Source organism: Sphaerodactylus townsendi, linkage group LG05 (assembly GCF_021028975.2).
Source record: "Sphaerodactylus townsendi isolate TG3544 linkage group LG05, MPM_Stown_v2.3, whole genome shotgun sequence".
NCBI classification, from domain to species: Eukaryota; Metazoa; Chordata; class Lepidosauria; order Squamata; family Sphaerodactylidae; genus Sphaerodactylus; species Sphaerodactylus townsendi.
Window position 1 is genome coordinate 77,664,978 of NC_059429.1, and position 24,953 is coordinate 77,689,930.

The window sequence follows — 24,953 nt, forward strand, 5'->3', positions numbered from 1 at the left end:
CTGAGAATTCACAAGTGATCACACATACGTTCAGAGGTAGTTTTCTCAACAGCAAAAGCCCTAGTGGCCTGGTGGAATCATTGCTATGTAAGAACTGGGGAGGAAAACTGTGAAACCCCCACAGCCACTGCCCTGTGTTGGTTACCAAATCAGCAACAAGAAAACCACATAAGTCTTTTCATGTATAAAAATTACCCCCACCTGTACAGGCCAAGAGGGCTATTTCAGTATTTCCAAGCCATACAAACTGAACTAGCAATACTTTTGAGTTTACAAATTCCCCCTTCTAATCTATTTGGCACACATTTATTAGCACTGCCTTCCCTGGAGTGTCAGGCAAGACAATTTTTCATTTCACTGGGTCTCATTTCTAAATAATCACTACAACATACAACACAATGCCATTTCTTCTCATAAGGAGATAGTCCACTGGCTAAATTTGCTAGCAGATTTTGATAAACAGAAACATAACCACTCATTTTAGTCAAAGGGTTTTACAGCCAGGAAACTATAGAGTCAAGTCAATTTTGTTAGTAACAAAAATATTTTATTAGCTGGCACCTTAGAATCTTACACATTTTAAGTATCATAGGTATTGCAGAAGACAGTCATCCTTTTGATACTATAATATATATGGTCATTGACTGCCAGCTGGGCAAAGCTGATGGCCATCACTATTCTTTTTCATTGCTCCACTTGGCAATTCTCCAGAAAATAGGTGTTTTCATAAAACGGTGTGAATTCATGTAGGCTGAAATGTTCTCCAAGGCCTGCAGAGAAAACCATCAGAAAGATCTTTATTCACAAGTTAACACAGAAATAATCTGACTGATAGTGGACAACATAAAATCATGGCTAAAGAATCAGGAAGTTTAAGCTTGGTGTGATATGGGATCAGAAGGCCCCAAAATGGGGGAGGGGGATGGATCCAAAGTCCAATGGGTACAAACTTATTGGGATATCATAAATAATGTGACTGCATAAATGAAATCTAGTGTAGGTTTCAAGCTTGTACTGAGCCAGAGAAATTATGTTTAGGGTCTATCTAGGAAAGGATACATGGCTTCATGATTTTGTAAGTACCATATTATCCAAACCTTAGCCACTACCATTCTATCCTAGGATAGGAAGTTTTCCTACTGTGTGCCACAAAATACTTTTTAGAAAACACTCACAGATTTTGCTGGATTAGACAACTTCTACAAAAGGGTGTTTCTTAACCTGGAGTTCAGCGGACTCCGGAGATCCTTAAGGGTACTTTTGGAGTCCTTGAATTCTTTTTAAGGACAAAGAATAATTACTTATCTGGTTAATCCAAAAATGGTTTCCTAGAAATAGGGACTGATCTCTAGATGTTTTCTTATTACAAGGATGCTTAATCACATGAAATCGATGAGCACATATTATTTCCCATTTACTAGATTTTTCAGTTGCTTAATAGTACATGTGAACTTGCAGTATGCGCCGTGCCCACAGAGAAAATGTCCCTCATACAAATGTCCACTATATAAACCTCCAGGAAGCCCCTTAGGAGGCAGCGGGGCGCTACAGTTGACAAATAGCAGTTAGTCACCTGGAGCTGTGGAGGGGGCTGCCCATTGTGTGTAACTGGGGTGACTACAAATCTTGGGCCACAGTGACCACCTGTTTTACATTTTTTTATGGTGGGAATATCCGGAGAGAAGATGGTTTTACAAGTTGGTCACATTCTCTAGTCTTTAAATCAAGGGAAATTTATGATCATCACTAGAAATCCGTGCATGATTACAGTAATGTTCACCTCAAAGCGGTCAAGGAAATCCTTCAGATTTTTGAACTGATCCAAGCATTTTGGTTCAAACATTCGTTGCTGATCCAAGATGTCATATGCAAGAAAATCCACATAGGTGATCTGGGAATGGAAAAGAAGGGTTGTTTTGTATTGAACCACCAAACTGAAGAAATCTTGGGTCTCTCTAAACACATCCAGCTCATGTACCTTTTTTCCTGCAAACCATTTCCTCTCCCCCAAAAACTGCGAGAACTGCTTCAGTTTTCCTGGTAGCTGCTCCAAGAATTCAGACTTTAGTTTTTCCTGGAAAAGAAATAAACTGTTCATTATCATGGGCAGACTCTCTTCCAGCTGAGCTTTTCTGCAACCTTGAACTGATTTTAGCAGTTAACCCTGTATTTCTGAGCCACACGTTTCTCCCCCTCCTCAATCCCAGGACTGCAGAAAGGAATCTTTTTTAACTCTCACATACTTGCTGCCTTCATATGCACTAATTGCACATTCACCCTGATTGATTCTAAGTTTAATTGTTGAATTCCAGCCAATTTGCAAAGAGGACACAAACCAACGCACAAAATCTGGGCTGTAGCATATTCTTGCAAAAGCCACGCGGAAATCCATGATATGGTTCTCAAACATATCCACTCTGATCAGTTCTTCTTCACTCTCACCACCTGCAACAACACAACATACACACATGGTGAAAACCTAATTCTGATCAACCTTTCTGCCCTCCGCCTTTCTAATGTGTTAAACAGGCATCCAAGGAATAAGTACACTCACACATGTTGTGTTTCCGGCCGATGTACCGAAGGATGGCATTGCTCTGTGTGATTTTTGTCTCACCATCAATCAGATAGGGGAGCTAGGGAAAGATGAATTAATTAATACTGTAGGTACATGTGGAAGTGGTGTGAACTATCAGGAGTATGACAGCTGAAGGTTTTTATCCCAGAAGAAATACGCTGGTCCAAACTGGATGGCACAGGCTAGCCTGAACTTGTTACATCTCAGATATTAAGCAGAATCGGTCCTGGTTAGTACTTGAATAGGAGAACATCATGGAATTCCAGGTTCACTATGCTGAGGTAGGCAATGGAAAACCACCCCTGACTGTTAGCTGCCTTGAAAGGCACATGAGGGGTCACCATAAATTGGCCACCATTTGATGGCACTGTCTACCACCACTTATGGCCCTGAAGGTTCTCAGTTCCTTCCAGCTCTTCCTGCACACCAGCAAGAGATGACCACTGAAGGAGCCGAGGTCATTGCTGCATCCGATTTACATTCTGCTCAAAGTTCTCATTTGGGGGGGTGAAAGTTTCTTTTTGAAGCCAAACACAATTGAACGTGCTCTAATTAATGCCATTCTAAGAGCACAGGGCCTTCCCCAGTTACCCCCCCTCCCACTCATCCCAAAGTGAGCAGTAGAAAATGGTCCCTCTCATCATCCCAAAGCAAGAGGTGAGGTAACGTACATTTGGAAAGTCCAAGCCCAGCTTATCCTTCTCATTTTTCCATGCACTTATGTCAAAATCAGGAGCTGTAAGTATAAATGTACACAGTCAAATCCACATGCCACACCGACTTCTGTACTTGCAGAGACTTGTTTTTCCTTTCATGCCCAACTTCCCCTAGACCTTAGGGCCAGTATCCTCAATACGGTGCTCACAGGTATCATGACACCCACTTTTTAAAAAAGTGGATGCGGTCAGGTGGTTATTCTGCCCAAAAGGCCTTCTGATTAGCCAGATTGTCTATGCAGGTGAAAATAATATTGTTTCAGCAGCAGATGCCATCACAGAATCCATTTATTCTCCCCACACTCTTCTTTCCCAGTGTATTTTTTAAGAAAGTTCCTTCTTTTGTCCCCTGCACTTGGGCTTCCCTTGCACGTGGCTCTTTGTGGTTGACTCGGCCTTTTGTGTCGGCCATTTTGTGTTACACCCACAACCCTCTGTCGGAATTCCAAGAGTCCCACAGGTTCATAAATATTGCGGACCCCGGCCTTAGGCTTCCTCTTAATGGCTTATTAACATTCATGGATAGACCATAGAAAAAAAGGGTTTTCTTTTCCTCAATTATGAGGACATTTTCTACAACTGTCATGTACATGGATTCTGTTGATTATCAGAATACCAGCAATGTATCTTAGCACAACAACACAGTCTTGAAGTAATCATTACTAGCCTCCACTATGGCTCCCCTCTAGGGCTGCAAGTCCTGGGCTGAGAAATACTGGAGGATTTGGGGGATGGAACCTAAGGAGGGCAGAAGACAGGAAGGACTTCAATGGGCTATAATACCATACAGCCCATGTTCCAATCCAATCAAATCCAAAAACCTTTATTAGGCATAAACCAGAAGTATCATACATTCCAAGTACGAAAACAGGATCATTGTTATATATCATGTAGAACATGGATTAAAAATGTAGCAACTGCTTCAGAAATTTCTACATTAGGTCTGTTCAATAGCTTAGACATTTTTTGTTTGTCTGACAGAAACATAAATTCTAGAGGTAGTAAAACTCCCAGATTGGTTCTAATATCATTATACCTCGAACAGTAAAGCAGGATTTGAGGGATTGAGTCCATAGCATTGGGACAGTACTGACAACAACGCTCACTTTGTGGGATGTTAAGGAAACGACCTTGAAGATAGACAGAGGGGAATGAGTTGCACCTTGCTCTTGTCATGACCGATCTGCACTTATAATTAACAAGCTGTTCTAAATATACAGCACGGCTAGATTTCGGGGGTGTGATCCCAAAATATAGAGGGGAACAGGAGCTTTGTGCAGCACTCAGGAGAGATTGATATTCCTGGTCATACAGTCTGATCTTTAGATGATGGTAAATTTCTGTGGCGGTAAGCATATGAAGAGAACTCCTATGAGAAACCAAAGGAGAAGGATTTTTTTTTTTCAATATGGAGCCACCACTTCGAAAGCTGAAGCTCCCTCATTTCTAGCAAAGATAAACTTTTTGGATCTGTGCAGAAGCATAGACGCAGCCAAAACTTAAAAGTTACAGCCCATGCCCTAGTTTCTAATAAATGTTGCCCTGATTCCAGACAGAGCACACCATAAGGGACACAATGTGGGGTGCCAAATATCTTATATAGGAAGTTTGATTGGATACGCTCCAGGTTCTTGAGCCAATCTTGGATCCAGACAGGAATACCATACAATAGGTACTGGACCACCTAGCCCTTGTTCCAAAGTGGCCTTTTTTTCTCCAGGTGAACTGATGTCTATTGTCTGGAGATGAGTTGTAATCCCAGGAGATTTCCAGCCAAGATCCTATTAAAATTCCTCAAGGAGCATATTTTGTTCTCCTTCAACCATTATTTGAGGGATTTGGGGGAAGAAAGCTAATATGAACTTTGTTTAAAGAATCTTGTTTAGAGCTATGAAGAACAACGAATGCATTGAGCATCTTGAAATGCACCTTGAAATGGTATGTTAGCATTATTAATGCCATAATGCAGCTAAGGGCTGAGTCAAGGGAACTGAGCTTGCCTAGGGTTTTCTAAAAATTTCATAACAAAGATGAACACCAAACATGAGACTTTCTGGTTCACACCTCAGTTTCTTGCCCACTACACCACACAAGAGCAAAAGTTCAGACAATATTTTCTTAACTTAAAAAGGTTGAAAAAACAACAGTCCACAGGCAAGATTCCTTACCTTCCCCAGGTGTATACTGCTTGTCCTCATAGGAAGTTCCTGTGTGTTCCAACAGCAATCGGATTGCATGGGCAAGCTTTAGGCAGAAGAAGAGGAAGAGGCATAGAAAGACCACAAAAAGTGGCAGCGCATTACTCATCTACTCTAGTCAAGACTGGCAACACAAAAGCTACAGCTAAACAAAAGCTAAATTAGAACAGATGGTGTATTAGGTAGTACTTCCAATTGACCGAATCCTGCAGTGAGCATCTAAATTGGAATGTAGCCTTGATATTTTGTTGGCAAAAAACTTTGCAAAAGTATCATAACTTATGACAGTGATGGCGAACCTTTTCGAGACTGAGTGCCCAACTGCAACCCAAAACCCACTTATTTATCACAAAGTGCCAACACGGCAATTTAACCTGAATACTGAGGTTTTAGTATAGAAAAAACGGTTGGCTCCAAGGCGTGCGTTACTTAAGAGTAAGCTTGGTGGTAGTCAGGTGCCCAGCAGCCCAGCCCAGATATATGTGTGTGAGGGTGTGTGTGATTTTCCGCCTCCCCACATGACAAACTCTGTGCGCGCGTGCCCACAGAGAGGGCTCTGAGTGCCGCCTCTAGCACGCATGCCATAGGTTCGCCACCAGGGACTTATGGTCTGGTCCTGAGGCAATGAAGGTCCAGTTTTAATGAGTCAGTTGAAGCCACGCTACCTTGAAACAATTAGGATGGTTGTGAAGTAAACTTTTTTCAGAATAAAAATGACAGGAGATTTAACCCACCATTTCCTGGACCTCCTTTGCTCTAGAAATGCTCCGCTAGGGTCCTAGTACCTTGGGGTCAAAACAAGGTGGGCACTAGAACCCAACTGGAGCATTCTAGAACAAAGATGGGCCAGGGAATGGTGGATGAATTCATGAATCTCCTATCATCTTTATCCTGAAAAGGGTATAGATGAAATACTAGCAGGGAGGTAACATTTCTTAGCTGCTATCACCTCATCATAGGTCTTACAATGGGCTCTATGTCACCCAGTTCTGGGGTAAATCTAGGTTTCATCCCCAGGGCAGGAGAGGTTGTCAAGTGGCAACCCTGTTAAAAGCTTCAAGAAGTTTTAACTTCAGCAGAACCCATTTGAAATCTTAAAGTCCCTTACAGTGTTCTGGAATCCAGTAGGATTCATCAGCCTCTGTGGGCTGACCATTTTAAGTTAACCAGGGAGCCCCTTTTGTGTGGTGTTGGAGCCACAGTGACCTTGGTTTTGAGTAAGTAGTGGGTCAGATGAGGGTTCAGGGCAATTCTCCAGCCCTGAAATCAAACTTTCCCCCATGCTAAAGATTTGATCCAAGGTGTAACTTCTTTCCTTAGTTAGGCCAGTCCTGATTTGGAAGAGACTGAAGGCATACATCATTTTGTGAAGAAACACCTATAACACTCGCCTTTATGCCACAGATGTAATTTGAGCAAGAGGCCTCCTGGATCACAGCTCATTTTTACTACACATCAGCTCTATATTTCTCCCAGGATATGAAACCTTTTACATGCCTCCAACCTTTGCACCTAAGAGCCCTTAACAACAAACTGGGCTCCCTCTGCCTTGTGTAAAGGTCTACAGCCAGGGATTTAGCTCAGCAGCAGATGCAGTGAGTGCACACACACAGAAGTGAGTAAGAGAAAAAGTTCTACAAATTCTCAGCTTTCATTTTAAAATGTCAGTCTGCAGCCCCAGGTCTTGTAGAGATCCATGGAAAAAGGCATCTCTTTGCAACCAAAGGAGCTGCAGATTTGACTTTTTCAGAAACAAACATTCACCATACCTGAGACACCCATTGCTGAAACAGTAGGAGTACAGGGATCGCCTAATCCCGATTTATTTTTATTTTTTTTAAACCCTACAAAAGCTGTGATGGCCCTGGGGAGGAGCGTGTCCCACAGGGGCGTAACGAGGCAGCCCTGGGCGAACTGTAGCCCTGGACAAAACCTGAGTTGGATGCCCCCCCCTTGAGCAGCCACTCCACCACGACCAAATTTCTTTTTGCACCAGGACATTGGTGCCTGCAGGGGGTGCATTTTTAGACATATCAGCACCAAAAGTTCAGCATATCATCAGGAGACTGTCCTTATGCTACTCCCCAAGTTTAGTGAGGTGTGGTTCAAGGAGTCCAAAGTTATGGACTCCCAAAGGGGGTGCCCCATCCCCCATTGTTTCCAATGGGAGCTAATAGGAGATGGGGGCTACAGTTTTGAGGGTCCATAACTTTGGCCCCCCTGAACCAAACTGCATAAACTTGGGGGGCCCTATCATCTCCAGATGATACCCTGAAACCCCCCAGGTGCTTAATCACCCCTGCAGGAACATCCTAGAATTGCCCAAAGATCGCTGTTTCTGCATTTGAGTTTTCTGCATTGCTGACAATGGGGGTTGCAGGCGGTAGGGGGCACATTTGTCTGAGAGAGGCACAGTCTCGACTTTCAGGGTCTCATCGGGGACTGCTAATGATACCCCAAAATTTGGTGCAATTTGGTTCAGGGGGCCAAGGTATGGACCCTCAAAACTGTAGCCCCATCTCCTTAAGCTCCCCATTGGAAACAATGGGGATAGGAGCACCCCTTTAGGGAGTCGCAACTTTGGACCCTGAACCAAACCTCACCAAACTTGGGGGTAGCATAGGACAGTCTCTGATGATGCGCTGAAGTTTGGTGCCGCTAACTAAAAACCGCGCCCCCCTGCGAGGCCACAAATGGAAAACCACTAAGAAATACCACAAACGAACCCGGCGTTGCCCCACAAAGGTGATCCTGGGCAGCTGCCCACCTTGCCCAATGGGCATTACGCTAGTGGTGTCCCATCCAGGAAATTAAGGCAGAAAGACCTTTCATCAGAGAGCCCTGTCGCTACTGCACTTCATTTGCTGCAGCCACTCATCAGCAAAGGGAAAAAAACACAAAATCCTATCCCCTTCTGAAACACATCCTTGTCGCCAAGTTTATGTGGACTGCAGAACCGAAATTTCCCAGGCCCCGCTACAAGACCAGAAATTGAGAGATCCAGTCCTCGCGTCTCTCTCTGCGCACTACGAAAGGCTTCCCTTGCTGTTCGCTTATGCAAACATTTGCGCCTCAGCCCAGCTCTTACATAAAACTGAACTGTCCGTATTGTAAAGAAGCCTCGCAGCAGCCAGAGGTCTGCCTGCCCTGCTCCGAGGGCAAAAGGCCTTACTTATACTTACCCCACGGATGTCCCAATAGCCCAGAATGATCCCCATGTCCCTCCGCCGTTCTTGGCTGGCTCAAGCTACCCGGGAGAAACAGTAGTGGGAGCCCTTTAGGAAGCCTGCCCTCTTATGTAGGGCCTGCGGGGACCGCTCAGGTGGGACCGGCACCGCCTCCTCGCAAAACTCTTAACCTTTTGGAAGTTCTCTCAGCCTTTGGGGAACACGAACCGAGAGAGAGCTCTCTCTGCGCAACGAAGACCGCGATTACTGGCAGATGTGAAGTTAGTTTTCCGCCCTCCCCGCCCCCCCCCCCCTCCTCTAGTGCTTTTGGACTTCCAAGGAGGAAGAAATCAGCTAAAAGTTCCTGCTGCAACTTGATGGCGCTCGGGAGGGAGGACAGTTGCTCCGGGCCAAAAAGGCTAACTTTCACTCATGCTTTACATCCGCTCTGCCCGGAAGACGGTTTTCCCTGGATCCGAAGCGTGCTTGCCACCTAAGAACCCGCTTGGGGTATTAACTGGTACGAGTGTTTAGCTATCATTTTAGAAAGGGAGCGAGGGAGGGATCAGTATTTCAGAGGCAGACAGACTTTTTGCCGGAGTTCCCAAAAACTCACAACATGTGACCTTTGCGAAGATGTGGCAAGCTAGTAACAGACTGTGCGTGCCGGTGGCACGCTAGGATGAAGCAGCGAGAACGGAGGTCATCCTGAAAATACAACTAATTGATGAAAAATAGCTCTAATGTGGAGCAGAATGCACAGGTCTCTTGAAAGCTGAGAACAACGGGAAAAACGGAGCAATCCTTTCAGTGAGTGGACTGAAGACTGAGAACGGAAGCTGAACTGTGGCAGCATCAGCTAATACAGAGGTCCCCTACATGGTGCCTGTGGGAATTATGATGCCTAGTTTAATGCAATGGGAACACAGAAGAACGTTTTTAAAAATGTTCTCAATTTGGATATCCTGATACAGGGAAGGCGTTTGTGTGTCATTACAAAGTGATCAAGCTTTAGCGAAATGGGTGGACCCCAAGAGCGTTGTCTTCTTCAGCTCTCTGGTTTGGGGGAAGAATTCTTATCTGACTATGATCCATCTATAGGATTTTTACTGCATAAGACTTATGGACTATATAAGACAGTAATCTAGGACTCAGTTCCTTTTTTAAGAGCTTCGTCCATTACATTGACACTGAATATTGTCTGCTTATATGTACTGTGCTGTTTATGTGGGAGTATTGATCCCATTGAACGGGATTTTGTATGTGGTTGTAACTGTATACTATTTCACTTACCAACATTATTTCTAGCCTTTTATTAAATTTGGCACTTTAACTTCATTTATGCCAGTAGCATTAGTAGAGCGGGCTTCATTCTAGCTAGTGCCTTGGTTCTACTACACCCTTCCTTTTGAGTTTTATGTTTAGCCTTGCTCCATGACATGTTGTGGTTGGATTCACCTCCTGTGATAGCTATTTTACAATTGTGTCCTGAGTCAAAATTCCAAGGGTGCCCACAGGCCCAGAAAGGTTGGGAACCCTGACCTAGTGAGATTCCCCAGATTCTTTTTCCATCAGTTCAGATGTCCCTATTTGCACATCTTCAAAAGAAGGTAAAGGAGCGTGAAGGAGCTGCTGTCCACAGGTTAACCTCAGAAACTGGAAAGATTGGACTGTATGGAAACTCACAAGAGGTCATAAGGCACTTTCCATGAAGTTATACTCTTACAAGCCCGCTAAAGCCCAGGAAGCTGCAAATGCAAGTAAAACATGAAAAATAGCTGATAATATCCTATCCTCTCCAGCTTTTCCCTGACCTTTCTCAAACTTTCTTTGCTGCAAACGTTTGGGAACGATCTCAGTAAAGCCTGGATGACTGCCTTGTGAGAACATTCAAAATAAGAACATTCTGATTCCCCTTCAAATATGGCATCCATTCCTCCACTAGCACTGAAAGGCTTTTGAGTTTCTTAAAAATTGGCAATTAAATATAATTATATTACTATAAGGTTATAATAATATGTTATCTCAATTCCTAGCTTTCATTTATGAAAGGAAAGAAGTTTCTAGCTTTTTCTGTTGTACTGATACAATAGGAGCTGAAAATCTCTGCAACAGAAGGGACTAGTGACTTTTAAACTTTCTTTTCAAGGTGCTGTACATCTTTATTGGCCAAAGCCTTAAACCTAATCACACTAATAGACCTACTTTTTAAAAAGGAAAACTGAGAAATCACAAGTGATCACATATACATTTATAAAAATGTTCAGATGTAGTTTTTTCAACAGCAAAAGCCCTAGTGGCTAGGTGGAATCATTGCTATTGGAGAACTGGGGAGGAAAACTGTGAAACCCCCACAGCCACTGCCCTATGTTGTTGGTTACCAAATCCAGCAACAGGAAATCACGATGCGGTCTGTGCTATGTAAAAATTACCCCACCTGTTTTGGGCCAAGAGGGGTAGTTCACTATTTTCAAGCCATACAAACTGAACTAGCAATACTTTTGAGTTTACAAATTCCCCTTTCTAATCTATTCGGCACACATTTATTAGCACTGCCTTCCCTGGAGTGTCAGGCAAGACCATTTTTCATTTCACTGGGTCTTATTTCTAAATGGTCACTGCAACATGGTCACTTATCCCTGAAATCAGGCTCCATCCCTGAAGACTGGAAGATGGCCAATGTCACACCAATCTTTAAGAAAGGTTCTAGGGAAATTACCCGGGAAATTACAGGCCAGTCAGTTTGACATCTGTTCCTGGTGAAGATTAGTAGAGATCTATCATTAAAGATAAAATTATAAAACATGTAGAAAAGCAAGACCTGCTGAAAAAGAGTCAGCATGGCTTTTGCAGAGGCAAATCCTGTCTTACAAACTTACTAGAGTTCTTTGAGGGTGTAAATAGGCATGTGGATAAGGGGGAACCAGTGGACATTGTGTACTTAGCAGATTTCCAAAAGGCTTTTGACAAAGTTCCTCACCAGAGACTACTACAGAAAACTCAGCAATCAACAAGGGAATAAGAGGGGCGTCCCTCCTATGGATTAAAACTGGTTGAGAAACAGGGAAGCAAAGAGGTGGGTGTAAATGGGAAATTCTCACAATGGAAGATGTAAGGAGTGGTGTCCCCCAAGGATCCGTTTTGGGACCAGTGCTCTTTAACCTATTCATAAATGACCTGGAAGTAGGGGTGGGTAGCGTGGTGGCCAAGTTTGCAGATGATACCATATTATGTAGTGTGGTGAGAACCGCAAAGGATTGCGAAGAGCTCCAAGCGGACCTTGATAAATTAGGTGAGTGGGATAAGAAATGGCAAATGCAGTTCAATGTAGCAAAATGTAAAGTGATGCACATAGGGGCAAAAAATCCAAACTTCACATACACGCTACAGGGGTCAGTGCTATCAGTCACAGACCAGGAAAGGGATTTGGGTGTCTTAGTTGATAGTTCCATGGGAATGTCAACTCAATGCATGGCAGCTGTGAAAAAGGCAAACTCTATGCTGGGGATAATTAGGAAAGAGATTGAGAATAAAACTGCAAGGATTGTCATGCCCTTATATATAAAGCAGTGAATGCTGACGCGCGCAGAGTACTGAATGTTCAGTTCTGGTGCATACATCTCAAAAAAGGATACTCGAAGAGATATAGAAAAAAGAAGTGCAGAGAAGGGGCAGCTTGAGGATGATTGAGGGACTGGAGCATCTTCCTTATATGGAGAGGCTGCGGCGTTTGGGACTCTTTAGTTTGGAGAGGAGAGGGCTGAGGGGGAATATGATTGAAGTCTATAAAATTATGCATGGAGTAGAGAATGTTGACAGAGAGAAATTTTTCTCTCTTTCTCCTGGCTCTAGAACCAGCAGGGGCATTCATTAGCAGAAAATGCTGGGGGAAAAGATTAGGACTAATAAAGGGAAACGCTATACTCCATAGCGATGTGATTGGAGGGTGTTTGGAATATGCTGCCACAGGAGAGGTGAGTGATGGCCACTAACCTGGATAACTTTAAAAGGGAGCTTGGACAGATTTATGGAGGAGAAGTCGATTTATGGCCTGCAATCTTGATCCTCCTTGATCTGAGGTTTGCAAATGTGCCTTACCAGACCAGGTTAGCTCAGGAGCAGCAGCCGCAGAAGGCCATTGCTTTCACATCCTGCATGTGAGCTCCCAAAGGCACCTGGTGGGCCACTGTGAGTAGCAGAGTGCTGGACTAGATGGACTCTGGTCTGATCCAGCTGGCTTGTTCTTATGTTCTTATGTTCTTAACATACATCACAATGCCATTTCTTCTCATAAGGAGATAGTCCACTGGCTAAATTTGCTAGCAGATTTTGATAAACAGAAACATAACCACTCATTTTAGTCAAAAGGTTTTACAGCCAGGAAACTATAGAGTCAAGTCAATTTTGTTAGTAACAAAAATATTTTATTAGCTGGCACCTTAGAATCTTACACATTTTAAGTATCATAGGTATTGCAGAAGACAGTCATCCTTTTGATACTATAATATATATGGTCATTGACTGCCAGCTGGGCAAAGCTGATGGCCATCACTATTCTTTTTCATTGCTCCACTTGGCAATTCTCCAGAAAATAGGTGTTTTCATAAAACGGTGTGATTTCATGTAGGCTGAAATGTTCTCCAAGGCCTGCAGAGAAAACCATCAGAAAGATCTTTATTCACAAGTTAACACAGAAATAATCTGACTGATAGTGGACAACATAAAATCATGGCTAAAGAATCAGGAAGTTTAAGCTTGGTGTGATATGGGATCAAGAAAGGCCCCAAAATGGGGGGGAGGGATAGATCCAAGTCAATAGATTTACAAACTTATTGGGATATCATAAATAATGTGACTGCATAAATGAAATCTAGTGTAGGTTTCAAGCTTGTACTGAGCCAGAGAAATTATGTTTAGGGTCTATCTAGGAAAGGATACATGGCTTCATGATTTTGTAAGTACCATATTATCCAAACCTTAGCCACTACCATTCTATCCTAGGATAGGAAGTTTTCCTACTGTGTGCCACAAAATACTTTTTAGAAAACACTCACAGATTTTGCTGGATTAGACAACTTCTACAAAAGGGTGTTTCTCAACCTGGAGTTCAGCGGACTCCGGAGATCCTTAAGGGTACTTTTGGAGTCCTTGAATTCTTTTTAAGGACAAAGAATAATTACTTATCTGGTTAATCCAAAAATGGTTTTCCTAGAAGCGGGACTGAGAATCTCTAGATGTTTTCTTATTACAAAGGATGCTTAATCACATGAAATCGATGAGCACATATTATTTCCCATTTACTAGATTTTTCAGTTGCTTAATAGTACATGTGAACTTGCAGTATGCGCCGTGCCCACAGAGAAAATGTCCCTCATACAAATGTCCACTATATAAACCTCCAGGAAGCCCCTTAGGAGGCAGCGGGGCGCTACAGTTGACAAATAGCAGTTAGTCACCTGGAGCTGTGGAGAGCTGCACCCATTGTGTATAGCTGGGGTGACTACAAATCTTGGGCCACAGTGACCACCTGTTTTACATTTTTTTATGGTGGGAATATCCGGAGAGAAGACGGTTTTACAAGTTGGTCACATTCTCTAGTCTTTAAATCAAGGGAAATTTCTGATCATCACTAGAAATCCGTGCATGATTACAGTAATGTTCACCTCAAAGCGGTCAAGGAAATCCTTCAGATTTTTGAACTGATCCAAGCATTTTGGTTCAAACATTCGTTGCTGATCCAAGATGTCATACGCAAGAAAATCCACATAGGTGATCTGGGAATGGAAAAGAAGGGTTGTTTTGTATTGAACCACCAAACTGAAGAAATCTTGGGTCTCTCTAAACACATCCAGCTCATGTACCTTTTTTCCTGCAAACCATTTCCTCTCCCCCAAAAACTGCGAGAACTGCTTCAGTTTTCCTGGTAGCTGCTCCAAGAATTCAGGCTTTAGTTTTTCCTGGAAAAGAAATAAACTGTTCATTATCATGGGCAGACTCTCTTCCAGCTGAGCTTTTCTGCAACCTTGAACTGATTTTAGCAGTTAACCCTGTATTTCTGAGCCACACGTTTCTCCCCCTCCTCAATCCCAGGACTGCAAAGGGAATCTAACTTTTGCTCTGCATACGCACTTGCCTTCATATGCACTAATTGCACATTCACCCTGATTGATTCTAAGTTTAATTGTTGAATTCCAGATTCAACCCAATTTGCAAAGAGGACACAAACCAACGCACAAAATCTGGGCTGTAGCATATTCTTGCAAAAGCCATGCGGAAATCCATGATATGGTTCTCAAACATATCCACTCTGATCAGTTCTTCTTCACTCTCACCACCTGCAACAACACAACATACACATAAGGTGAAGCCTAATTCTGATCAACCTTTTCTGTATCGCCCTCATGCTCTATTGTGTTAAACAGGCATCCAAGGGTAGAACACTCACACATGTTGTGTTTCCGGCCGATGTACCGAAGGATGGCATTGCTCTGTGTGATTTTTGTCTCACCATCAATCAGATAGGGGAGCTAGGGAAAGATGAAGGGAATTAATACTGCCAACAAACTTTTCAGTGAAGCCATCACCCACTCATCTTCCACCCGACTAAGGTAAACAGTAGGTACATGGGGAAGTGGTGTGAAGTATCAGGAGAAGAGGCGTAGCCCCTGGGCCCCGTGCTGTGCGCACCCCCTCCCCGCTGCACCACTTACCTTAACCTGCAGGCATGATGGTGCGTGGGGGTGGCTGCAGCTTGGGGACCCATGGGGAAGCTTAGCAGAAAACATGCGGTATACATTCGCCATACTCTGCCCCACCTGACCCCTTTGGGTGCTCCGTTGGCCACAGGGGGTTTCCATTTCCTGGCGGCTGCCGACTCCCCAGCTACAGGCTGACAGCACCAGGCAGGCCGCGGCAGTCATCCCCCTCTCTGCCCAACGGAGCAGGCGGCTGCCTCCTCCGTTGGGCAGAGGAGGTTTCCCTGCATGGCACTGTTGGCTCCCGCAGCATGAGAGCCGTCAGCACCAGGAAGGCAGCGCTGCCATTTCCCCTCTGCCCAACTGAGGAGGTGGCTACCTTCTCTGTTGGGCAGAGGGGGGTTCCCTGCCCGGTGCTGCTGGCTCCCACAAAGCGAGAGCTGGCAGCACCAGGCAGGCCACCGCCATCCCCCCCTCTGCCCAACGGAGGAGGCAGCCACCTTCTCCATTGGGCAGACGGGGTTTCCCTGTCAGGCACTGCTGGTTCCCACAGTGTGAGAGCTGGCAGCACCAGTCAGGCCACCACTGCCATTTCCCCTCTGCCAGAGCTGCCGGCTTCCTCGGCCAGCCCCTTCCTGAGGGGCTGGCTGTGCGCCTCTCAGGCAGAGATGGGCCCTGCCTCTCAGGCAGGGGCCAGCTGAGGGGAGCCAGAGGAAGGGGCAGGGTGGCCACCAGGTCTTTTGCGCCCTGCCCCACCCCGTAACCTGGCGGGGGCACCCAGGACAAGCCGCCCCGGATGTCCCCATTGGCACTACACCACTGATCAGGAGCTGATCAGGAGCACCCCAGGCACAGCTGAAGGTTTTTATCCCAGAAGAAATACGCTGGTCCAAACTGGATGGCTCAGGCTAACCCGAACTTGTTACATCTCAGACATTAAGTATGGTCAGCCCTGGTTAGTACTTGAATAGGAAAACATAATAGAATTCCAGGTTCACTATGCTGAGGTAGGCAATGGAAAACCACCTCTCATTATTGCCTTGAAAACCACAGCAGGGGTCATCATAAGTTGGCTGCCATTTGATGGCACTGCCTACCACTTATGGCCCTGAAGGTTCTCAGCCCCATGCAGCTCTCCCTGCTGTCAGCCTGCATACCAGCAAGAGATGGCCACTGAAGGAGCCGCGGTCACTGCTCTGCACATCCCTTTTACATTCCACTCAAATATCTCATTTGCGGGTGGGGGTGCAAGTTCCTTTTTGAAGCCAAACACAATTGAACATGCTCTGATTAATGCAGATCCAAGAAGACAACCCTTCCCCAATTACCCCCACTCATCCCAAAGTGAGCAGTAGCAAATGGTCCCTCTCATCATCCCATAGCAAGAGGTGAGGTAACGTACATTTGGAAAGTCCAAGCCCAACGTATCCTTCTCATTTTTCCATGAACTTGTGTCAAAATCAGGAGCTGTAAATATAAATGTACACAGAGTCAAATCCAAATGCCACTCCCACTTCAGTATCTGCAGAGACTTGTTTGCCCCTTCATGCCCAACTTCCCCTAGACCTTAGGGCCCGGTATCCTCAACATGGTGCTCACAGATATCATGACACCCACTTTTTTGAAAAAGTGGATGCGGTCAGGTGTTTATCCTGTCCAAAAAGGCCTTCTGATTAGCCACTGAAAATTTGATTGTCTATGCAGATGAGAATAATATTGTTTCAGCAGCAGATGCCATCTCAGAATCCATTTATTCTCCCCACACTCTTCTTTCCAAGTGTATTTTTTAAGAAAGTTCCTTCTTTTGTCCCCTCACTTGGGCTTCCCTTGCACGTGGCTCTTTGTGGTTGACTTGGCCTTTTGTGTCGGCCATTTTGTGTTGCCTCCACAGAATTCCCACAGGTTCATAAATATTGGGGACCCCGGCCTTAGGCTTCCTCTTAATGGCTTATTAACATTCATGGATAGACCACAGAAAAATGTGTTTTCTTTTCCTCAATTATGAGGACATTTTCTACAACTGTCATGTACATGGATTCTGTTGATTATCAGAATATCAGCAATGTATCTTAAACAACACAGTTTTGAAGCAATCATTATTAGCTTCCACTATGGCTTCCCTCTAGGGCTGCAAGTCCTGGGCTGAGAAATACTGGAGGATTTGGGGGATGGGGCCTGAGGAGGGCAGAAGACAGGAAGAACTTCAATGGGCTATAATACCATACAGCCCATACTGGACCACCTAGCCCTTGTTCCAAAGTGGCCTTTTTTTCTCCAGGTGAACTGATGTCTATTGTCTGGAGATTAGTTGTAATCCCAGGAGATTTCCAGCCACCGTCCTATTAAAATTCCTCAAGGAGCATATTTTGTTCTTATTCAACCATTATTTGAGGAATATGGGGGCAGAAAGCTAATATAAACATTTTTAAGATTATATTGTATAGAGCCATGAAGAACATAAAATGCTTTTAGCATACAGAAACTTTCAAATGGTATGATAGCATTATTAATGCCATAATGCAGCTAAGGGCTGAGTCAAGGGAACTTAACTTGCCTGTTTCCTTACAAATTCATAGCAAAGTGAACACCTAACATGAGACTTTCTGGTTCACACCTCAGTTTCTTGCCCACTAACTACACCACACAAGGGCAAAAGTTCAGACGATATTTTCTTAACTGTAAAAGGCTGAAAAGACAAAACAACAGTCCATAGGCAAGATTGTTTACCTTCCCCCGAACTATACTGTTTGTCCTCATAGGAAGTTCCTGTGTGTTCCAACAGCAATCGGACTGCATGACCAAGCTTCGGGCAGAAGAAGAGGAAGAGGCATAGAAAGACCACAAAAAGTGGCAGCACATTACATGACATCTGCTCTAGTCAAGACTGGCAACACAAAAGCTACAGCTAAACAAAAGCTAAATTAGAACAGATGGTGTATTAGGTAGTTCTTCCAGTTGATCCAATGCTGCAGTGAGCATCTAAATTGGAATGTAGCCTTGATATTTTGTTGGCAAAAAACTTTGCAAAAGTATCATCACTTAAGGTCTGGTCCTGAGACAATAAAGACTCAGTTTTAAGGAGTCAGTTGAAGCCATGCTGCCTTGAAACAACTGGGATGGTTGTGAAGTAAACTTTTTTCAGAATAAAAATGACAGGAGATTTTGCCCACCATTTCCTGGACCTCCTTTGTTCTAGAATGCTCTGCTAGGGAGGGTCCTAGTACCTTGGGGTCAAAACAAGGTTGGCACTAGTACCCAACTGGAGCATTCTAGAACAAAGATGGGCCAAAGAATGGTGGATGAATTCACAAATCTCCTATCATCTTTATCCTGAAAAGGGCATAGCTGATGCAATTCACAAGCAGGGAGGCAACATTTCTTAGCTGCTATCACCTCATCATAGGTCTTACAATGGGCTCTATGTCACCCAGTTCTGGGGTAAATCTGGGTTTCATCCCCAGGGCAGGAGAGGTTATCAAGTGGCAACCTTGGTAAAAGCTTCAAGAAGGTTTAACTTCAGCAGACCCCATTTGAAATCTTAAAGTCCCTTACAGTGTTTTGGAATCCAGTAGGATTCATCAGCCTCTGTGGGCTTACCATTTTAACCAGGGAGCCCCTTTTGCATGGTGTTGAAGCCACAGTGACCTTCGTTTTGAGTAGGTAGTGGTCAGGCAAGGGTTAAGGAACATCTCCAGCCCTGAAATCAAACTTTCCCTCAAAGATTCTATGCTAAAGATTTGCTCCAAGGTTAGTTAGGCCAGTCCTGATTTGGAAGAGACTGAAGGCATACATCATTTTGTGAAGAAACATCTATAACACCTGCCTTTATGCCACAGATGTGATTTGAGCAAGGGGCCTCCTGGATCACAGCTCATTTTTAGTACATATCAGCTCTATATTTCTACCAGGATATGAAACCTTTTACACATCTCCAAGGCTTGCACCCAAGAAGAGCTCGACTTAGCAGCAAACTGGGCACCCTCTGCCTTGTGTAAAGGTCTACAGCCAGGGATTTAGCTCAGCAGCAGATGCAGTGAGTAAGAGAAAAAGTTCTACGAATTCTCAGCTTTCATTTTAAAATGTCAGTCTGCAGCCCCAGGAGATCCATGTAAGAAGGCATCTCTCTTTGCAACCAAAGGAGCTGCAGACTGACTTTTTCCAGAAACAATAAATGCTGGACATTCACCGAACCTGATACACCCGTTGCTGCAACAGCTTAGGAGTTCAGGGATCACCTAATGCCGATTTATATATAGGTGACCTCTTTCATTAGTCAGGCCAGTCATGATTTGGAAGAGACTGAAGGAATACATTATTTTGTGAAGAAACACATATAACATTCACCTTTATGCCACAGTTGTGATTTGATATACATGCATAGCCATGAACCCCTTGGGGAGTGGAGGGACGTGCCCCATCCAGGAGATTGGCAGGAAGACCTTTTACGAGAGAGCCCTGTCACTACTGCACTTCATCTGCAATCACACCAGCAAAGGGGAAACCACAAAATCCTATCCCCTTGGAGAACAATTCATTGTCTCCAAGTTTCTATGGACTTCAGAAACAACATTTCCCAGGCCATGGTAGGTACAAGACCAGACATTAAGAGATCCAGTTCTTGCCCGAGCCCAGTTTTTACATAAAACTGAGCTGTCCACATTGTAAAGAAGCCTCACAGCAGCAAGATGAATGCAGAGTGGATTTAGAAGGTGGAATATATGGCTTCAAGGGCAAAAGGGCAGGCCTTACTTACCCCACGGATGTCCCAATAGGCCAGAATGATCCCCATGTCCCTCCTCCGTGCTTGGCTGGCTTAAAACTCCCCAGAAGAAACGGTAGTAGGCTGTGTCCAGTCGGGAGCCCTTTAAGAAGCTTGCCCTTTTATGTGGAGCCTGTGGGCACCGCCCAGCGGGGACCCAGCACCGCCTCCTTGCAAAACTCTTCACCTTTCTCATCCTTTAGGACACAGGAACCGAGAGAGATCTCTGTGCAACGAAGAAGACATTACTAGGGGACATTATTCAATTACTAGGGGACTGTAGATGTTAGGCTAGTTTTCCAACCTCCCCCCACTGGGTGCTTTTGGACTTCCAAGGAGGAAGAAATCAGCTAAAAGTTCTTGCTGCAACTTGATGATGTTCGGGAGGGAGAACAGTTGCCCCGGGCTACAAAGGCAGGCTTTGCCTCCCTCTGAAATTCACACATGCCTTAAATTCACTCTGCTTTAAATACACACGTGCTCGGAAGACGGTTTTCCCTGAATCCGAAGCATGATGCCATCTAAGAAAGAACCCGCTCAGGGTATTAACTGGTATGAGTGTTTAGCTATCATTTTTAAAAGGGAGGGAGGGATCAATATCTCACAGGCAGACAGACTTTTTGCCAGAGTCCCCAAAAACACAACATGAGACCTTTGCGAAGATGTGGCAAGCTAGTAACAGACTGTGCCTGTGGCACACTGGGAAGCAGCAGCAGCAAGAAAAGAATTCATCATGAAAATGCAACTAACAATTGATCAAAAGTGTCTCTAATGTGAAGCAGAATGCACAGGTCTCTTGAAAGCTGAGAACAATGGAAAAAATGGAGCAACCCTTTCAATGAGTACGTTGAAGACTGAGAACAGAAGCTGAACTGTGGCAGCATCAACTAATGCAGAGGTCCCCTACATGGTGCCTGTGGGAATTATGATGCCTAGTCTAATGCAATGGGAACACAGAAGAACGTGTAAAAAATGTGCTCAATCTGGATATCCTGATAAAGGAAGCCGTTTGTGTGTCATTACAAAGTGATCAAGCTTTAGCGAAATGGGTGGTCCCGTTGTCTTCTTCAGCTCTCTGGTTTGGGGGAAGAATTCTTATCTGGCTATGATCCATCTATAGGATTTTTACTGCTTAAGACTTATGGACTATATAAGACATTAATCTACGACTTGGTTCCTTTTTCAAGAGCTTCGTCCATTGCATTGACACTGAATATTGTCTGCTTATATGTACTGTGCTGTTTATGTGGGATTATTGATCCCATTGAATGGGGTTTTGTATGTTGTTGTAACTGTATACTATTTCACTTATCAATATTGTTTCTAGACCTTTATTAAATTTGGCATTTTAACTTAATTTATGCCAGTAGAGTTGGTATAGTGGGTTTCATTCTAGCTAGTGCCTTGGTTCTGCTACACCCTTCCTTTTGAATTTCATGTTTAGCCTTGCTCCATGACATTTGGTGGCTGATTCAGCCTCTTGTGGCAGCCATTTTACAGTTGGATTCACCTCCTGTGATAGCTATTTTACAATTGTGGCCTGAGTCAGAATTCCAAAGGTGTCCATAGGCCCAGAAAGGTTGGGAACCCTGACCTGGTGAGATTCCACCCGGTGAAATGTCCCTGTTTGCACAACATCCAACCTTTAAAAGAAGGTTAAAGAGCATGAGCTGCTTTCCACAGGTTAACCTCAGAAACCAGAATGATTGGACCTTGTGGAAACTCACAAGAGGTCATAAGGCACTTTCCATGACATTGTACTCTTAGAAGTCCACTAAAGCCCAGGGAATTCAAGTAAAACATGAAAAATAGCACATAATATCCTATTGCTTTTTATTCTTATCTGAGACCTAATTTGGGAAATCCTGAAGATTTGGGGACAAGGCCTGGATAGGATGAACTTTTGGGAGGAGAGAATGCTCAGCAGGGATATGATGCTATAAAGTCCACCATCCAAAGCTGCCATTTCCTCCAAGAGAAGTATGACCTGCAGTCTAGAGAAGGGTCATGATTCCCAGAGAGCAACAGGTCCCATCTTAAAATTGGTAGATGCATAATTCTGAGTGGCCAGGAGGCAGATTCAAAAACAAATGGGCAATACTAGAAATGAGGTGTGAAGCAAGTCAAAGAATTTAAAGCAGAGCACAACAACCAACCATCCAAAGTAGCCAAGCATTTTAATCACCAGCCAAAAAAAGCCAGCCTGCGGCAAACATGTAGAGGGCTCAAGAAACAAAGAGGAAATATATATGAGAGAGAGAGAGAGAGAGATTCAGAAGATATACAAAAAGATAGATGAAGGTTCAAGAGATGCAGGGAGGGCACTAAACACACAGGCACAAAGCGAGATGTAAGAAACTGCTGGCTACTTCTGAGGGACAAGTCTCCCACCTACCTTGCCCTCTACCTCCTCTTGCCATTGCTTATTGGCCACTGGCATGATGAGCCAGACTGCGAGCAGAAAGGAGTCAGTTTCTCTTGCCACTTCCTTCTCAGCAGCAGTCAGGGGAGTCTACACAAATAGCTTCTGCTAGGCCCAACTCCTTTTCAGTTTACACAGAAATGAACACTATAAATACAGTTTTATGTGGAAAAATGCAGAAATAATTAAAATCATTTATCTGTTTCCAACCTCATTCCAACTACTTTTGAGATAGTTAGGTTTTCTTAAGAGAGAGCAATGATTTTGGTAGATTCACTCCTCCTCCTACTGCAGACCCCTACTACACTATTCTCATGAGGTCCATTCCACTGACCCCTCCAAAACAAGGGGGAGCTCAGCTTTGCAGAAAGAAAACAATGTTACTCATGGATGACTAAATAGGAGAGTGTAAAAATGTGGCACCAAATTTTTTTGACAACAATAAGGAAAATGCAAAGCTGGCCAAACAAATGGTCAGTTGCTAATTGTTTTCCAGATTGTCTCAGGGTTTGTTTCCACTCACATAATTCCTTGCAGGGGGAAACTGTGGACTGCAAAATCTGCAGAGGACTATCAGGTTTGTTTTTGATGGTATTATCTTATGCAAGGGACAATCCTATAATCCAAACTATGCATTAAGGAGTTCAGTCCTACCCCTATCAAGTTAAGTATTGTCTGCTCAGACTGGCAGCAGTTGTCCAGAGTCTTCCTAGATGGTGACTGGAAATCTCTCATTATTACAACTGATCTCCAGTCAATAGAGGTCAGTCCACCTGGGGAAAGTGACCATTTTGGAAGGTGGAATCTATGGCATTCTAGCCTTTTGAAGCCTCTCCACCCCACCCCCCACCACCACCAAACTCCGCCCTCCTCAGGCTCTACCCCCAAAAGCTCAAGATTATTTTCCAGTGTGGAGCTGGCAACCCTGCTTATTCCCCATGTATTGTAATCTAAATTGCACAGTAGAGGAAATTGTACCTAGAACTCATGCTTCCCTTAAGCACCACTTTGTGTGTGAAATTTTCCTTGCTCTTCAACCAGCACAGTCTGATTCTAAACATGTAAAAGAGAATCCTAGAGTTCTAAAGGACTTGCAGCCTTAAAAGAGCAGGAGAACCTTCTGGTTGAAGACTTGGCAATAGTTTCGTAATGCTGCAGCCTCCGCATGGTTATTTCCACCTTGGCTTGCATCCAGAGCTCTTCCATTCTTCAGCTCAGTGAGCATAGTCCAAAATAGACCTGTTCTGAAATACCTGTAAGGAGAAATGGGACAGCACCTTTTTCTAGATGTAGAATGCTTAAAGCTCAGAGTGTGAAGAAGAATGTGTGTAAATGGATTCCATTAACTCTGCCTCAAATACTTTTGGGTATACATTGGTCTTCAGTTCAGAAATTTCCAATAAACTTATTTCCCAATAAATCAAGATAGAACATGCTTCAAGTAACAGGATATAGTAGAACACAGATGAGAGTGTTGCAATCTGGGTTTAAACACACTGGTTGAATGCTTGAGATGTTCCTCAAAGATAAATCACCTATGGCTAAGTCCCTCCACTCAGTAAAAGCCTGAAGCTTGTTTAACAAGTGCTATTCTGTAGAATTCCTGACATGTTGAGCAAGAATATTTCATGAACCTCCTAGGGCCAAACCAGACATAATGTGAGTGAGCTGTGATTAGGATCTTCTGCATATTTTTTTTTTAAAAAACAGCTAATTCGCAGTCCCATATAGCTGGGGTCAGTGGGTGAAGGGTTTTTGAATGCTTCCCACCAGCAATTGACTCCCCCCTCCCAGTTGCTCTGTGGATGAGAAGGGAGACATGCCGTATGAACTGGGAAATCCTTGGTTCAAATCTTGTCTCTACTATGAGGTCTTACGCACACTATTATTCTCACAGCCCTCACCACTGCCATCTTTCTGTAATATGGAGATGAAGATATATCTTGCAGAGTTGTTGTAGAAATTGTCTCAAGGTGAGGTATGTCTGACATGGTTCAAACATTCAAAAGTGCAATGTAAATGTTTATACATAATTTTTATAAGCATATGTAACTGCTTTGGTCCAGCCCCAGGTGGGTCAGTGCATCTATCTAAACCTTTGCCTAAGTCCAACACACTACACAGCAGGTTGTCAGTGGTAAAAGGAAGACTTGCATTTTATTATTGTTCAGTGATTCCCAAAGTGCCATGCTAAGAGGCAGCCATTCCAAAGATTCTCAGGGACTGAAATCAGAAATCCTGACCTGCAACTTTAAGGACAGTCTTAGAATCAACTTTATTGTGAAACCAAATTTTCATGAGGAAGCAGCATACCAAAATCCCCTTTACACTTTCCAAGAATGTTATTCAAATCAAGAAGCTGGGATCAAATGAACTGCTGACAACACAAGGTATCATACATTTGGAAACTCCCATACA

General features: G+C 43.9%; 2 protein-coding genes across 2 annotated transcripts; both read right to left on the reverse strand.

The window, feature by feature from the left end:
- Positions 1–525: 525 nt before the first annotated feature.
- On the reverse strand, positions 526–9,024 carry LOC125433926 (glutathione S-transferase 2-like). The gene is made up of 8 exons (XM_048498864.1): positions 8,675–9,024; positions 5,463–5,538; positions 3,250–3,314; positions 2,555–2,636; positions 2,345–2,445; positions 1,979–2,074; positions 1,781–1,891; positions 526–770 (listed from the first exon to the last, which is right to left on the reverse strand). The coding sequence occupies exons 1-8, from the start codon at positions 8,708–8,710 to the stop codon at positions 675–677; spliced, it is 663 nt and encodes a 220-aa protein (XP_048354821.1). The 5' UTR covers positions 8,711–9,024; the 3' UTR covers positions 526–674.
- Positions 9,025–13,061: 4,037 nt separating this feature from the next.
- Positions 13,062–20,188, reverse strand: LOC125432946 (glutathione S-transferase 2-like). The gene is made up of 8 exons (XM_048497134.1): positions 20,108–20,188; positions 18,082–18,157; positions 16,757–16,821; positions 15,105–15,186; positions 14,894–14,994; positions 14,521–14,616; positions 14,323–14,433; positions 13,062–13,306 (listed from the first exon to the last, which is right to left on the reverse strand). The coding sequence occupies exons 1-8, from the start codon at positions 20,141–20,143 to the stop codon at positions 13,211–13,213; spliced, it is 663 nt and encodes a 220-aa protein (XP_048353091.1). The 5' UTR covers positions 20,144–20,188; the 3' UTR covers positions 13,062–13,210.
- Positions 20,189–24,953: the final 4,765 nt, after the last annotated feature.